At 40.2% G+C, this 17,525-nt stretch overlaps 1 protein-coding gene across 1 annotated transcript; it reads right to left on the bottom strand.

Moving 5' to 3' along the window:
• Positions 1-4,112: 4,112 nt before the first annotated feature.
• On the bottom strand, positions 4,113-12,621 carry LOC119900162 (U2 small nuclear ribonucleoprotein B''-like). The gene is made up of 7 exons (XM_038714923.1): positions 12,546-12,621; positions 12,075-12,146; positions 11,569-11,741; positions 11,152-11,286; positions 5,779-5,814; positions 4,692-4,780; positions 4,113-4,587 (listed from the first exon to the last, which is right to left on the bottom strand). Exons 2-7 carry the CDS (start codon positions 12,136-12,138, stop codon positions 4,428-4,430), a joined length of 657 nt encoding a protein of 218 aa, XP_038570851.1. The 5' UTR covers positions 12,139-12,146; positions 12,546-12,621; the 3' UTR covers positions 4,113-4,427.
• Positions 12,622-17,525: the final 4,904 nt, after the last annotated feature.

The raw sequence follows: 17,525 nt of genomic DNA, 5'->3' as shown, positions 1-17,525 counted from the left end.
TACATTTTCTTTTTGCAATAAAGATTTAAGGAGGAAAAAAGATTCTGATTATTCTGACATCACATGAACGCACCATCAGTCATCCAAAAAATTGTCTTTATCTGTGTCTTTTCCTAAACACTTTTCCTTGACCTCGATGGAAAACGCCACGAGATCAATGAAAGATGTGAAGGGGAATTCATAAGTACTTAGGAAAAGACAACCGAGGTGCAAAGACAATCAGAGTGCACTTACACTAAGCTAAGTAATTATGTGACAGAGGATGTCACTGACGTGGGTCTGATGTGGTAAAACTTTCTATATTGAACAGAGATTCAGCTGGTAGAGATGGACTGGATATTCTCGTACAATTTATGATTACAACTTGTGAAAAAATAGATAATAATCAAAGGAAATGTTAAAAATAAAGAAGTTGATACACTTTAATCAGGGGTCACAAAAATATTCTTTAAAATATAACTGTTTAATTTTTATGTTAATGTGACAGTGTGTACACATTTAATAAACCAGTAAAAAAATCAAGGCTGGAGCTTACTTTATGTATGTGAAATCGGATGTGTCACGTCACTCAAAAGTTTATCATTACATTTGAGTTCAGTAATAACATTTTTAGGCAAAATAGTTATAGATTGTTCCATGTTGGGGCGGCATGGTGGTGCAGTGGTGTGGTTTCAAACCCTGGTTTCCCCGGCCTTTCTGTGTGGAGTTTGCATATTCTCCCCGGGTGCTCCAGCTTCCTCCCACCATCCAAAGACATGCGGACTGAGTTAATTGGTGATCCTAAATTGACCTTAGGTGTGAGCGTGAGTGGTTGTTTATCTATGTGTGGCCCTGCGATGGACTGGTGACCTGTCCAGGGTGTACCCCGCCTTTCACCCGATGTCAGCTGGGATTGGCTCCAGCCCCCCGCGACCCTGTACGCAGGATAAGTGGTTGACGATGGATGGATGTTCCGTGTTGTTAGACAAACTTCTTTATGTCCCTTTAAAAAACTGACAAAGAGAAGGGCAATAAAAGTGCCTTTTATATCTAAATTCTGTCAATACATGTGGAAATGCAGTGATGAAACTACAATGATCTGATGGAGGACATGTCAGTCATGTTGATCGTTTATGTGAATGGGGTCGCTTTAAATGTTGCTGCCGCTTATCTCCTTTAGTTTCGTAAAGGACGGTCCAATGTACCTCATGTTAAAGGAGATAATAAAGGAAGCACTCTTCCTTAGCATTTAGAGATTTCAACCACCACATAAATACTTCTGGGTTATTTCACTCTGTTACTGTTCGACTGCAACCGGAGCCTGTTGCTGGCAAAAATAAGAACTTTTTGTGGACGCCATTTTGACTGGTGCAATTTCCCCGAAGGAATACGCTGCTGGCTGAAACATCTGCTGCACAGATTCAAAACATTATACAACCAACATATGTGTAAAAATAGAGGAATCATCCTATAAGTACACCCCCACAGAACCCAGCATGACTGGTGACTCTCAGTCCGGAGATTTTGATCAGATTTTAGTGTTGGATTGATTTAAAATTTTAGGAAGGCCATGAGAAGCAGTTGAATGCTCCGGGAAATGCTCCTAAGTGGAGATAAGATGAATATGTTTTTTTACATTTACTCATTTGGCAGACACTTTTATCCAAAGTGACAAAACAGCATACAAGCATCAACAAAGCGTCAATACAGCACGAGATCTACAACTGACAATACATACTAGTAAGAGCTGACAGCACGTACGGCATCAATGGGGTAAATACCTAGGGAAAGAAGTAAGAGAAACAAAATAGTGCAATCAATACCAGAGAATTGTAAGGGGTTAGAAGAAGAAGAGCAAAGGAAGTGCATGTTAGGAGTTAGAGGTGTTACCAGAGGAAACGTTCTCTGTAGAGTTTTCAGGAGCTTCTTGAAGTTAGAGAGGGACGCCCCTGCTCTGATGCCGTGTGGTAGCTCGTTCCACCATCGTGGTGTCACAGATGAGAACAGCCGGGACTGGGATTGCTTTGTGTGAAGGGATGGCAGAGCCAGGCGGCGTTCGTTGGAGGAGTGTAGCGGCCGAGAAGGAACGTAAACTTGTATTATGGAGTTTAGGTAGATGGTGCAGACCCAGTAGTCACTCTGTATGCAGCATCAGTGACTTGAATTTGATTCTGGAGGCCCCCGGGAGCCAGTGGAGGTCACACAGTAATGGAGTGACATGAGTCCTTTTGGGCTGATCAAAAACCAGACGCGCCGCTGTGTTCTGAACCATTTGTAGGGGTTTCACCGCACAAGCTGGAAGACCTGCTAGGCGGGGATTGCAATAGTCGAGGCGAGAGGTAACCATGGCCTGTACCAGAAGCTGGGTGGCGTACTGAGTGAGGTAGGGCCTGATTTTCCTTATGTTGTGTAAAGCAAAGCGGCACGACCGAGAGACAGCAGCAACATGGTCTGAGAAGGACAGCTGGTCATCAATCATGACACCCAAGTTTCTCACCACCTTGGTTGGAGTGTTGGTTGAGGAGTCCATTTGTAGTTTGATGTTATGGTGGATAGATTGCTTGGCTGGAATGACCAAGAGTTCAGTCTTAGAGTGGTTTAGTTGAAGGTGGCAAGCCTTCATCCATGCAGATATGTCCCAGAGACAGTCCGTGATCCGCGCAAGGAAGTTGGGTCGTCTGGCAGGAAGGATAGGTAGAGTTGCGTGTCGTCAGCGTAGCAGTGATAAGAGAAGCCGTACGAGCGAATGATCGGCCCCAGTGAGGTGGTGTAAATTGAGAAGAGAAGGGGCCCTAGCACTGAACCTTGGGGAACCCCTCTGGATAGGCAGTGGGAGGAAAATAATTGTCCTCGCCACAAAACATTGTAGGAAGGATTTTTTTGTCAAACTGCTGTTTCCAAAGTAAAAAATTTTACTTGCATGCTCGTTTCATACGAGTGTGTTATGTAAGAATCTGTTGGCCGAACACGCACCTGCAGACTTGTTAACTGCTAATTTGACAAACTAAACTTAACTCCAGGTCTACATACTTTGCTTTTTCCAGAGATGTCTGCTGCCTTTAGCAATTGATGCTGATTTGCGAAGATCCTCTTCATGTTTGTAACAGAAGCTCAAATCAACACGTTTTCATTTAGTGTCACATCCCTGGACATCAAGGAAAGGGGACTGAGGGAGTCATCATCCAGAAGTAGGCACAGCCTCCCACTCTTTAATTAATTTGTAACAGAATCCTGAAAAACTGCTATAACAAAATAATAAATCCCTTTAAAACTCACAGCTTTTAAATGAATTTGTCAGGATTCTCCCTTCACACGTCAGCAGCTCGTCTCTGTAAAAACATCTGACTGCTGTGGTTGTACCAGGTTGGCACTACAGGTTTGGTTTTCAATCTCCAGCTTCATTTCTGTGGTCTGATAAGATCATTCAGCCTCCAGGCGACATCGTCACTTCACGCTAAATTAAACCACTTCTCCCATCACTGCGAGGCTCTCCACCAGTATCCTCCTCTTCTCCCGTGTCCCAAAAACCCCTGCTGTCACCTGTCTGGTAATTGACAGATGCCGCACAAAGTGCTGAAGTGTTAATGGCTGGCCTGGTTCAGCTGCCTGCAGATCAATAACTCATCTGGTCATATTTATACAGTACATACAAGAGCTGCCAGCAGAATGAATGAATGATGAGTGCTGAAATTACATATGATCGAGACAGCTGGAGAAAATGTGACTGAAAAGAATCTAAAATGCAGTTTGAAGTCCTGCAAAAGGTTATTATAGTTTGTGTTTTTTCATTAGTTATTTTTACCTTTTTGATTTCATTTTAGTTTAGTGTTTTTTGTTTTTTAAATGCTTAGTTTTAAAGCTTAGTGCTAGTCTTTGGGACTAAGATAGATTTCATTTCCACCAAAAATACTAGCCTCATGTCAGCCCGATGAAAGATAAACAAAAGGCTAACATCATTTTAGTTAATTTTGCAAACAGTCAAAACCGTCTTTTTGTAAAGCCTTGTCTTTTTATTTCAGTTAACTAATGTTTTTTCACACCTTGTCTTTGTTATTTCATACGTTTTTGTTAACAATAACCTTGCTGGGACAATAACAAAAATGCAGAATAATGGCAGCCCTCAAAGACACACATTGTATTACAGTATTATCATTTTATTATTTTATTATCAAAAGCTGAAGTGACCGTGTACAAACTGATCCCATTTGGTCCTTTAGAGCCTCGAGGAAAACTCAAGACATCAATTCTGTAAAAACTTTTTATTTTACAAAACAAAAATGTAGGCCAGAGATTTTTTATTCAACTGTCATGAACAACAAACAAAAAAAACAAAACTAAGCTCCGAAGGATTTAGAAAAATCTAAATGATCTTGAGACAACAGAAATCCAGGGACCGTCCCCTCTCCCACTCAAGAGTCTCTTTGAGTCCCCTGGTTGAACCTGGGGAACTACTTCTTGGCGTACGTGATCTTCATGGCGCAGGTCGCCGTGATCCTGAAGCCCTGCAGCGCGTCTTTAGCCACGCCCGCCTGCGTGTCGCTTTCAAACTCCACAAAGGCGATGTCGTGTTTCCCCGGGACGAGCCGCACCTCTTTGAAACCAGGAAACCTGCAGAGGACAAAAATACAGAGGTCAACACACACACACACACACACACACACACACACACACACACACACACACGTAGTCAAGACAGTGAACACAGCACTCACTGGTTAAACAGCATGGAGAGCATCATCTCATTGGTCTCTTCAGGAAGGTTATTGAGGAACAGGATGTAGTTTGGTGGGTTGTCCGGCACCTGAGAAGCCAACAGAGATCCTGATCAATAATCTGTTGAAGGCGGGTGGACATCACACCCAGTGTGACTGCTTGGCATATTATTCATTTGTCTGATTTAACCCTGAGCTACATGTTGTTTGTTTGTTTGTTTGTTTGTGTATATATTCAGATCCTTCACCTAAGTAAAAGTACCAATAACACACTGTAAAAATACTGTTACAAGTGAAAGTACAGTATTGTGATTTACTCAGTATTGCCGCTGAGCTGCAGCTCATTTTGATCTATATTTTGTATCAGACTGCTACTAATAATAATTTTCATTATGAATTCATCTGCTGATTTTCTCCATTAATCGCTTGATTGTTTGGTTTGTAAAGATTTTGCCTTCTCAGTAACCCAGAGCCCAAAGTGACACCTTCACAACGCCTTGTTTTGTCTGACCAACAGTTCAAACCTCAACATTATTAACAAACATTCAATTAATTAAAAAAGGAAAAAGAGCAAGGGACCATGATCAACGATCAAAAGAGTTTCCAGTTCATCTTCTGTCAGTCGACTAATTGTTTCAGCTGTACTTGTATAAACTGTTGGAGTGGAATTTACAACAAAACGTATTCTATAAACTCTTCATGTGTTTCTGTGTAAAAAGCTTCATTTGCAGAGTAACTACTAAAGCTGTCAGTTAAATGTAGTGAAGTAAAAAAGTCCAACAACACTGAGATGTAGTAGGAGAAGAAAATACTCAAGTAATGTACTTAGTTAATATCCACCACTGCACATAGTGGCATAATTGTTCTACATGACTCCAAGTCCCAAGTATGGCCTTAGTTGTGATCAATGCAAGGGATCAAAATTATGTGAGAAAATAAAAACACTGCACACATTTGCTGTTGCAGTAAGATCTAAAAGTTTTGGTATATTTGAACAATATTAAAACATCATCCTGGTTTATTCCTTTAAAAAAAACAACCCGATCGAACCAAAATGTTCAGTTTGTGCTCCGGTCGACAGTCTTACCTGCGCTGCAGGGGAGTGCACAGGTGCTGCTGATCCCTGCAAGCAAGAAACACAAAGGATGACGGTGAACAACAGGTAGGACTACAGAAGCACAGACTGCGTTCAGAACAAAGTTGACCAAGAACAGGAGGGTTCAGTATCACAATTTTGATTAATTCAACAGTAACAGTGCTCTGATCGACCTTCTGAGAGGACCATTCCAGTGGTTTTGTTCCGACTTCTGATAAAAGCATGTTTCTCTCTTATCAAGGAAAGTCAGGGTGGACTGAAACACTTGCATTAAAACGGCAGTACGACGGTGAATCAGATGTCTGTTAGTTAATTCGGTGTCAGCTTAACTGGAGTTTGTGCACGTTAGCTTAAAACGTGCAGTTTTCATAATGGCACATGCTCCGTATTTTCCCTAGAAGAATGCCCGATGATAGTGTCAGGATATGAAGAGAAGGCTAAATCTAACACTGTGGCGGCTGAAAAATTCAGGTAAGGCTTGTTTTGTCAAGGAACCAAATCGCTTCCATTTACGAGGCTGCAACATCACACACACTCACCCCTCTGCTGTGCATTATGCATGCGACAGAAAACTTCCCAATAGCACTTAGCAATTAGGAAATACTGGTGATTTTAGCCAACAGATCTCCATTATCTTTGCATCAGGACTTCAGAAACTTATTCTAGAAGAAACGCCAGAGTGATTTGGATTTTTCTCAGATTTGTAACCCTTACCAAGTCTTTTTTGGACACGTAAAATAGTCAATCTAAATATGTGAAAGCATTTAGGATAATTCAGTTATACAGATGGGCTACATCTTAACAAGTGGCCCGTTAATTACACTGAACAAAATCATAAACTCAACACTTTTGTTTTTGCCCCCATTCATCATGAGCTGAACTCAAAGATCTAAGACTTTCTCTATAATAATAATAATAATAATAATAATAATAATCCTTATTTGTAGAGCACTTTTCAAAAACAAGTTACAAAGTGCTTTAACAAGTGTACAGAACAATACAAAAAAAAAAAAAAAAAAAGATAAGAGCATGAAAATTTTATATAAAATTAGTAAAATACAATAAAATAAAAGGGATAAAATAAAGTCAAATAAGATCGGGAAAAGCTCTCCTATAAAAGTATGTTTTAAGAAGGGACTTAAAAGAGTTCACTGACTCAGCTGACCTGATTTCCTCGGGCAGGCTGTTCCAGAGCCTCGGGGCCCTGACAGCAAACGCTCTGTCCCCTTTAGTTTTCAGTCGAGACTCTGGAACAGACAACAGACCTCTGCCCGAGGATCTCAAGGTACGTGCTGGTGTGTATGGGACTAAAAGTTCAGAAATATAACAAGGCGAGAGACCATGAAGAGCTTTAAAAGTGATCAATAGAATTTTAAAGTCAATTCTAAAACATACTGGGAGCCAGTGTAATGAAGCTAAAATAGGGGTAATGTGGTCATATTTCTTTGTTCTGGTTAAAAGCCTGGCAGCTAGTTCTGGACAGTCTGGAGTCGATCAATAGATTTTTGGGTTAAACAAAAGGCTGTTGCAATAATCTGGGCGTGATGAATGAAGGCGTGTAAAATGGTCTCGGTGTCCTTAAAAGTTAACATAGAAATATAGCAAAAATTTGATCTAAGTTGATAAAAACATGATTGAACAAGCTTTGTGGTGTGCTGCTCGAAATTTAAATTACTATCAAACCAAACACCAAGGTTCTTTGCCACAGGCTTAATGTGATTTACTAGGGAACCAGCAGATGGCAGTATTTGATTTGCCATCTGCTGGGACCCGATGACCAGGATTTCTGTTTTGTCTGAGTTCAGCTGGAGGAAATTATTTTACATCCATTTTTTAACTTCACAAAGGCAGTTGTTAAGTGAACTCAGCATTCCAGGGTCTGTGGATCTGACAGGCAAGTACATTTGTGTGTCATCAGCATAAATATGAAAAGAAATGCCATGTTTATGGATAATATGTCCAAGGGGAAGCAGATACAAGGAAAACAAAACCCCTGAGGCACACCATATTTAACTGGACAGAACGAAGAGACAGTTGTTTACAGACACGCAAAACCTCCTGTTTGACAGGTAGGATGAAAACCATTCTAGGGCAGTACCAGAGATCCCCACCCAGTGCCTCAGTCTGTCTAACATGATGTTGTGATCAATGGTGTCAAAAGCAGCGCTAAGGTCCAGGAGTACCAGGACTGAGCACATGCCTTCATCAGCAGACATTAAAAGGTCATTGGTGACTTTAAGCAGGGCAGTTTCAGTGCTGTGGTACTTCCTAAAACCAGACTGAAACTTTTCAAATAATTTGTTATATGTATGTTCTATGTACACAAAAGGCCTGTTTCTCTCAAATATTGTTCACAAATCTGTCAAAATCTGTAAGTGAGCACTTCTCCTTTGGCGATATAAACCATCCACCTCACAGGTGTGGCATGTGGTGTGACTGCAGGAATGTCCACCAGAGCTGTTGCCCGTGAATTGAATGTTCATTTCTCTACCATAAGCCGTCTCCAAAGGCGTTTCAGAGAATGTCAGTACATCTAACCGGCCTCACAACCGCAGACCTCGTGTAACCACACCAGCCCAGGACCTCCACATCCAGCATCTTCACCTCCAAGATCGTCTGAGACCAGCCACCCGGACAGCTGCTGCAACAGTCGGTTTGCATAACCAAAGAATTTCTGCACAAACTGTCAGGAACCGTCTCAGGGAAGCTCATCTACATGCTCGTGGTCTTCACCGGGGTCTCGACCTGACCGCAGCTTCGCACAGCCATTGAAGAGGAGTGGACTCGAGACCTGCGCAGGACATTTTTCTTGATCCCGCTCCTACTGATTTTGTGACCATTACCGCCCACACCCGCAAACATTGTGACATGCAGAGTAAAATTAGGATACAAATGTTTGGGCTCTGCTCAACATTCAGAAAAAAAATGACAAATCATTGCATTCATTTGTCAGTAACAACTGAGAAGTGTTCCAAATTTCAGACTTGCCTTGGTCTTGTATTGTAAGCCCGTGTGACGGAAGCCAGCGAGGCTGTGCAGTGAGTAAACCTCACTCCCCGACATGTTAAGAAACGCACTGGCGACTGACGCCACTGCCCACGGGGTTTAGCATCCTCGTAAGCGTGTCCGCCTCCCGTACCCAAGGTTGCTGCTTCGAGTCAGGCCTGTGCAGTACATTCTCAGAAGCAGCCGCATACACTCACTTTTATCTTCTTTTCAACTTCGTTTGTTGACTCCATCTCATCAGTGCTACTGCGGGACCTGCAGTGTATTTTTTTAACCGCCCGCTCCCTCCCGCAGCAGAGTTAAAACCGCCCGCTCCCGTGCAATTTGTGTTGGGTCCCGCGGTATCCCAAACCCAATGCAGCTCTCTAGAGTGGACCAACACTCCACAGGCCACAATCAACAACCTGATCAGCTCTATGTGAAGGAGATACGTTGCACTGCATGAGGCAAATGGTGGTCACACCAGATACTGACTGCTTTCCGGACCCCACCCGGATCCCCCAATACAGTGAAACTGCACATTTTGAAGTGGCCTGTTGTGGCCAGCCTTAGGCACAGATTTTGACAGATTTGTGAACAATATTTGAGAGAAATAGGCCTTTTGTGTACACAGAGAAAGTCTTAGATCTTTGAGTTCAGCTCATGATGAATGGGGACAAAAACAAAAGTGTTATAATTTTGTTCAGTATAATTAAGATCTCCTCCCTATATCAGCAAGGAGGCAGGACTGCCTGTATGAACGTGATGCTGTTGTGTTCAGAATAACGGCATTTCAGCTGCAGCCCAAGTCATGATGAAATCTTAACATATTTCATCCAGTGGAATATTTTAATTGTTCTCATTAACACTGAGTGCAGATGTGGTGTGTAGTCCATGTATACAGGGTAATGTCGAGTTAACCACAAAGATAACTGCTCGCAGCAGTTTAGAGATGCAGCGTAAATTGCCATGACAGAGGACCTCGGGTAAAACTGATCCACCTTTCGTAGTACGGGTTAATCGCGAAGTTACACCTGAAGTTACCTGGATAATCCAGTTACCTCTATTTGTAGTACAGGCCACTGGTGTTAAACTGAGGCACAGCTAATACATTTTCATTACTATTTCAAAATGAAAAGTAGAAAAACAACTGTTTAAAATCTGACATTAGTGCACGGGTTTCACAATAAGATTAAATATTCATGGTTAAATGGGTTTAAGAACCACATTTCCCATGAGGTGCAGCAGTGAAGTTACATTCTAACATGAATAAGTGTCGACAGCCTCAGCTCCTCTCATCAGAAAGTTATTACAGAGGCACATCTGCTCTGCCTACTCCAAATCTTCACCAACCAATTTCCTGTTGGAAACCCTGTTAGAGGTCCAGCACGTGTGCTGATGAAGGAGACCGACTTGTATAATTTCATCCAACATATCCCGATTTATTCTGCAGTGAGGTGACACGCTGCCTCCCTCTGCTGCTCAGAGAGATATTCACATTCACACACAGATAATAAATGCCAAGAAAGATGATAGATAAACAGGTTTTTGGAAATATTTCTTCCAGCCTGCTCCTTGTTTTTCCCTCCTAGATTTATTATTATTATTATAAAACGTTACGGTGAAGAAGGATGCGAACTCTGGTCATGAACACAACATGCTAGGGAGAAAGAGCTGCCCTAAAAACATGATTTTGACAGCTGCTTTATTGCCATTAATCTCTACATGTCATGGATCATGCGGAGCGTCAGACTTCATCTAGCCAGACGGAACGATCTCCTGTCCCTGCTCCGCCCCACTCCCTGTTCGGTATGGGTTGTGTCGCTAGTACGACCAACGCACTGTGTACAGCCACAGCTGCTGTGTGAAGTGTAATTGTAGGAAAATGGATAAATTTAATATTTATTATTATAACTATAGTAAGACAAACATGCCTGATACTTCCACAGTCGGCCCCAGGCCTACATGCTTGCAGCTAATGATTCAGCAGTAAGAATCACAATCACAAAAAACTGAGCTCCCCTGAAAGCTATGTAGAGTTCACCCACTGATGTGGTTGTAAGATTTTTGGAAAAAACACTACGAACTTGAAGCGGCATATCAAGGCGAGGTACGTTAATGTCTCCTTTGTAATAAAAAATGAGAACAAAGCTAACATTCAAATCATCTCTCTATTTTTGGTTCGAGCAGATTGACCAAAATGCGAATCAAAATTATACTAATGAGTTAGAAAAGTCTAAAAATGATGGACAATGACTAAAACTAGACTAAAATACTTTTGAATGATGATGAATTAAAAGATAGAGATCAGATGCTGTGTCTCTGATGTTAAACTCCTGTAAACCTAAACTTGAGGTTGCTGACAGCAGCTTCACTCACCACTGCTGGCTTCTTTGTTAGGCTGGACGCTGACTCCGGAGCCTTCTTCTTCTTATCCTTCTTTTTGTCCTTGTCGCCGTACGTGCCTTTCACCTTGGCAATGACCTCGGAGTCGGTCTTTGCGTACTGTATCCTCTGGAAATCAACAGGACACAAGTCAGTCAGTTAAAGCCCAGCCCTGTTCTGGTTACTGACATCTTACATTTCTGTAGCCGCATGAAGAAAACCTGCAATTAACTTTAGTGTGATGTTTCATAAAAGGTGAGAATGAGAAACATTACAGAGCTGTGTTGTTAAGTCAAACATGTCAACACAACTACATTCAACCAGCATACCACTAAAAGAAAAACAGAAGTCCCCATCAGACTGTCCAGCTGATCAGTGTGAAAACAGGGTGAACATAGTGTCTCGTCCTACCATGGGCTTGTTGTAGAACGGGAAGCCCTGTAGTTGCCTCAGAGCGTTGGTGGCGGCAGTGAGCTCTTTGAAGACGACAAAGGCCTGTCCCCTCATCTTCATGGTCTTCATGGCCACGATGTCAACTACCTGACCGAACTGAGAGAAGAGCGCGTACAACGCCCGCTTCAGCTCTGCAAGATAATAAAATAATCTTTATTTTTAGGGCACTTTTCAAAATCAATATTACAAAGTGCTTCACAAAGGCAGCTAAATAAAACTGACTCTGCCGACCTGATTTCTCAAAGTATGTGCCGACTAAAAGGTCAAAGATAGAGGCCATGAAGAGCCTCAAAAGTAATCAATACAATGTTTTAATCTATTCTTAAACATACTGGGACTCATTATGTATGTATGTATGATGTCTTTTATATGTTTCTAACTTGAACTCTTATGATGCTTCTTGGCCAAGTCTCTCTTACAAATGAGATTAATCATCATCAGATAAATAAATAAATAAAACTTACCTTCTTTCTTGACTTTATCGTTCACATTGTTGATGTAGATGGTGTGATTTGGTCGGATATCCATGGTGGAGTCTGAAGAATCAACAGGAGAGCATGTTAACTGTCATGATCCACACAAATGAGACATAAACACGTCCGGAAAGTCTGATTAAAGCTCAGCCGGCTGGAGAAGCTAACGCGCAAAACTGTATCATCATATTTCCCATCCTAAGTGTTTATTTAAAGTTTAAAGTAGGTTAGATGCACAGTTTAAGCTAATATTAGCATGTGTTAGCTTAACGCTCATTCATAACGTTAGCCTAGCACTTAGCTTTCAAGCTAACTTAGACAAATAGCTAAATGCTACTTTAAAAGTGGTGTAACACAATAGTCTCTTATATGAACACAATCCATAGGTATTTATCACCTGTGCCAGCGGTTCGGTAAATCCGCAGACAGGTGAGGTGAATTTAAAGCTGTATATAAACTCACCTGCTTTCCACTCACACCGCTCATACGAAACACAGGAAACACAAACTGTAACATTCGCTGCTGCTTTAGCGCATTTTACTCTCTACCGCCCTCAGCAGGCTAGGAGGACAACTACAGGCGACATGTGGCATGTTCAGTTAAAATATTGCCGCTGTGAATCACATTATGACACTTGCTGTGAGTACTGTGAGACGAAGTATTCAGATCCTTTACTTAAGTAAAAGTACATATGCCACACTGTAAAACACAGCATTACAAGTAGGCTACAAGGTTAAATTTATTTGTCACATTACAACAGGTAGTAAAGTAGCCTACGGAAGCCCTGGCCATCCATTCAAATATTTTTATTTCCGTTTTCCCGTGATAATGGGATAATTTTCCTGTGATCCATGATAATATCTATCTTCATTTGTAATATATGACACTCTGCTGCCAGTAGACTTGTTCATGTCTGCAATTGGTCATCTGCTGCTAAGACCGCCTATTTTTTGTGAATGCGCTCATGGCTGGATTGGCTTATCCAGTTGATAACCAGCTTCGTGGGACTGCTTATTCTGATCGTGATTGTTAGGGTTAGTTAAGCCAGATAACGCAAAACTCGCTTTGTGGTACAGACCCCTGAATCCAACTGGAACACAGAACAGACAAAGCAAACTAAACAACTGAAAATCACTGGCAACTCAACAAGACAGAACAGACTAAGGTAACAGAAACAGAACAGACTAACATCATGATCAAATAAATAACAAATCCTGCAGACAGAATCCAAGCATGAATTAAACACCTAACACAGACCATATCAAAATAAGATGGAAAAGATCAGAATAATTAATATAACAAACTAATCAAGAACACAAGCAGACAGATAACAAACTAATCAAGAACACAAGAAGACAGATAACAAACTAATCAAGAACACAAGCAGACAGATAACAAACTAATCAAGAACACAAGCAGACAGATAACAAACTAATTGAGAACACAAGAAGACAGATAACAAACTAATCAAGAACACAAGAAGACAGATAACAATCTAATCGAGAACACAAGAAACACGAAAACAAACTAATCGAGAACACAAGCAGACAGATAACATACTAATCAAGAACACAAGAAGACAGATAACAAACTAATCGAGAACACAAGAAGACAGATAACAAACTAATCAAGAACACAAGAAGACAGATAAACTAATCGAGAACACAAGAAACACGAAAACAAACTAATCAAGAACACAAGCAGACAGATAACAAACTAATCAAGAACACAAGCAGACAGATAACAAACTAATCGAGAACACAAGCAGACAGATAACAAACTAATCGAGAACACAAGAAGACAGATAACAAACTAATCAAGAACACAAGAAGACAGATAACAAACTAATCGAGAACACAAGCAGACATATAACAAACTAATCAAGAACACAAGAAGACAGATAACAAACTAATCGAGAACACAAGCAGACAGATAACAAACTAATCAAGAACACAAGAAGACAGATAACAAACTAATCGAGAACACAAGAAGACAGATAACAAACTAATCAAGAACACAAGAAGACAGATAAACTAATCGAGAACACAAGAAACACGAAAACAAACTAATCAAGAACACAAGCAGACAGATAACAAACTAATCAAGAACACAAGAAGACAGATAACAAACTAATCGAGAACACAAGAAGACAGATAACAAACTAATCGAGAACACAAGAAACACGAAAACAAACTAATCAAGAACACAAGCAGACAGATAACAAACTAATCAAGAACACAAGAAGACAGATAACAATCTAATCGAGAACACAAGAAGACAGATAACAAACTAATCGAGAACACAAGAAGACAGATAACAAACTAATCGAGAACACAAGAAACACGAAAACAAACTAATCAAGAACACAAGAAGACAGATAACAATCTAATCGAGAACACAAGAAACACGAAAACAAACTAATCAAGAACACAAGCAGACAGATAACAAACTAATCGAGAACACAAGAAGACAGATAACAATCTAATCAAGAACACAAGAAGACAGATAACAAACTAATTGAGAACACAAGAAGACAGATAACAAACTAATTAAGAACACAAGCAGACAGATAACAATCTAATCGAGAACACAAGAAACACGAAAACAAACTAATCGAGAACACAAGCAGACAGAACACAACCAGATATATAAAATGGGCAGACTGAACGCAAGACAACAGACGGAAAGGACTGAAACCCAAAAGCAGAAACACAAGCTGAATTATATATATATTTTTTACATATCCTACACATAAACTTTTTTGTACATATATACACATATATTTTAAATATACACAAACAATATATATATTTGTACATTTACACATACATATTTTGTACATATACACTTATTTTTTTGTAAATACAGACACATATTATTTACCATGTTTATACTCATTTTCAGTTTTGTCTTCTCCTGGCTTCCGTACAGATGTAATGTTTTTATCAGCTGATTTTTTTTGTCACATGAACGCTAGCTAAAACAGACTAACAGGCAACTTAGCAGTGACCATGGATGTGAGCCGGTTGACGCCGGGACGGCGACGCGGTGTCACCGGACAACGATAACATCTGTCCACGTTGGCGACCCTCTCTTCTCCTCACTATCTGTCTAGTTTAAACTTTTCGTGAGCACTCAGTCGGGTTATCTTTGCGACTTTTGCCCTCTTTATCCCGCTGTGTCTCATGCTAAGCGGTTAGCCTGTTAGCTCATTAGCTTGTTATAAAGCGGCACGTTTGAGGCTAACTGACTGACTGGACCGGACAACAGCGGTGATGTGCGATGGCTTCGGTTCGGGTGGCTGTGCGGGTCCGACCCATGAACAGGCGGTGAGTTAAGCACAATAACACGGTTGTTAAACGCGAACCATCACTTTTCAGCAAGTACAATGTGAGAAAGTGGTTGTTTTTATGATGCTAACTGAGGTCAGTGGCTGTTTAATCCACACAAGGAGACTCAAGAAATGTACTTACTTACTACAGCTGCAGGCGTTTGTAAGGTTATTTTAATAGTGTTATTTTATTTTAACTGTTATGTAAAGTTTCAGTCAGTTCAGGTGGCTGTGTGTGGATGCAGCTGGTGTTTTGTGGTTTTCGTGGGTGCAGTGATTTAAATTAGGAGGCTGACAACAAACTCTCACATGGTTGTTCCTGACAGGTGCAGCTGGAGAGCAAACATGGTTCCCTCTTGTTGAGCCGCTAAACCGTCACCCTACGGCTGTTTTAACCAGCAAAATCTTTTTCAGTAAGATTTTCAACAAAACTACAGGATTGTTTAAAAAGCAACGTGATGGTCTTCGGCTCAAATACTGTAAAAACTTCAATTATAGCCCGCTGGGACTTCAGTCACTGAACTCACCTTTGCACAAAACATTTTCCTTAAAGTCTGAGCTGAGGTTTCCTTTAATTAAATTCGGTTGCACAAAACACCCTTAAGTTTTCTCTTTAAGGTTTCCTTAAAACGTTCACTTCACAAGTATTTATGGTTTTCTCCTTATCTTGGCCTTAAACTTCCGGAATAACTTAAATTTGTGAAACCGTTGCACAAAAAACGAATAATTTTCACTTCAACTTTTAAAGCACTAATCTATTAAGTTAACAAACGCTGAAGTGTAAAGTATGAACATTTCGGTTGTTGGTGCTTGCCATCCTCCGCGGTAGGCTTGACCAAAGCGGGGTATCTCAATGTTGCGGTTATTGCGACAGCCCTATTTAACGTTTTTCTTTTACTAAGGAAACCTTTTTAGGGATTCTGTGCAACACCTTTAAGTAAATCCCCTTGCTAAAGAGAAATTAAGACTTATGTGTCAAACTTAAGGTATTTTGTGCAACCGGCAGATCTTTAATTTCTTTCCTGCAAATCTCTTGTCCAGCAAAGGTGGGGGATAGGCTGCTGTCAAAAAGTTTATTTCAACCAGTATGAATATTACTATTATCAAACTTTCTCTTGTTTACCATTCCGGTAAATCTGAGCTGTTTCCCTAAAGATGAACTGAACTACGGCTGAACAATTAATTGAAATTTAATGAAATTGCAAAGTAGCCAACTGCCTGTATTGTCTCTAAAAATCTAAATCAGTGTTAGGAATATCTGATCAAAGCTTTTGAAGCTTGTCAGTTTGCGGTACTCTGTGCTACAGATACAATTTGATTGCCACACAAACAGAATTTAGGTTCAATACAAAATAAAATGATACCAAATAGTCATACTAACTATTTTAGTAAGTTATTTTACTCTTTTCATCTTGTCTGACCAACCGCCCTAAGCCCAATATAAAGAGGATAAGAAACAGATGCATGATTTCTATGATCAAACAAGTATTGAATTGTTAATTATTACTCACTGTTTAATCAATCATTTGACTGCTCTGGTAATAAACCTTGTTGCGCTCAAACTGAGTGATTTTCCCCTATTTGGGATGTTTTTAAAATTGTTCAGGAACTACATTATAGCAAAAATTATTTGGTTATTAATCGATTAGGATTGACAGAAAATCTAAATGTCAGAAAATGGTGAAAAATGTCGATCAGTGTGTATCCCCAAAACCTAAGAGACATCCTGAAATGTTTTTTTTTTTTTTTTCCAAAACAAAAAGATATTCAGGATACTGTCACAGTCAGATCATTTTTCTTTAAAAAAAAATGACTTGGCGATAATTTGATACACTATTTTATTTTTTATTCAATTAGTTTAGAGACTAAAACTGTTATCATTTATAATATTATTTGATGAAGAAGTAGTTGTTAGTTGCAGCCCTAAACTAAACTCACTGACCTTAAAATCATTTTTTGTGTGTTAACCTCCATATACGACTAATGACACCGTATTGCATAATGTTGTTTGGTTATTGTCGCTCTGAAGATCACGACACCTTTTATGTCCCGGGAAGCTCAGCTGCTCTTTTAAAGTGACAGCGGCTGCACAGATTATCTTTGACTCAAAC

The sequence above is a fragment of the Micropterus salmoides genome, unplaced genomic scaffold (assembly GCF_014851395.1).
Source record: "Micropterus salmoides isolate LMB-PRFRI ecotype aquatic unplaced genomic scaffold, ASM1485139v1 Ms_hic_scaffold_1287, whole genome shotgun sequence".
Classification (NCBI taxonomy): Eukaryota; Metazoa; Chordata; class Actinopteri; order Centrarchiformes; family Centrarchidae; genus Micropterus; species Micropterus salmoides.
Note: the sequence above shows the minus strand (reverse complement) of the source record. Positions and strands in the feature narration are given on the sequence as shown.

What these genes read in the sequence shown, in the direction of transcription:
- LOC119900162 (XM_038714923.1), bottom strand. Translation starts at nt 12,138, where the DNA reads ATGGATATCCGACCAAATCACACCATCTACATCAACAATGTGAACGAT. An exon ending in CGATAAAGTCAAGAAAGAAG is followed by an intron (nt 11,742 to 12,074) that starts GTAAGTTTTATT and finishes ATTATCTTGCAG; the next exon opens with AGCTGAAGCGGGCGTTGTAC. An exon ending in TAACAAAGAAGCCAGCAGTG is followed by an intron (nt 5,815 to 11,151) that starts GTGAGTGAAGCT and finishes TCTTGCTTGCAG; the next exon opens with GGATCAGCAGCACCTGTGCA.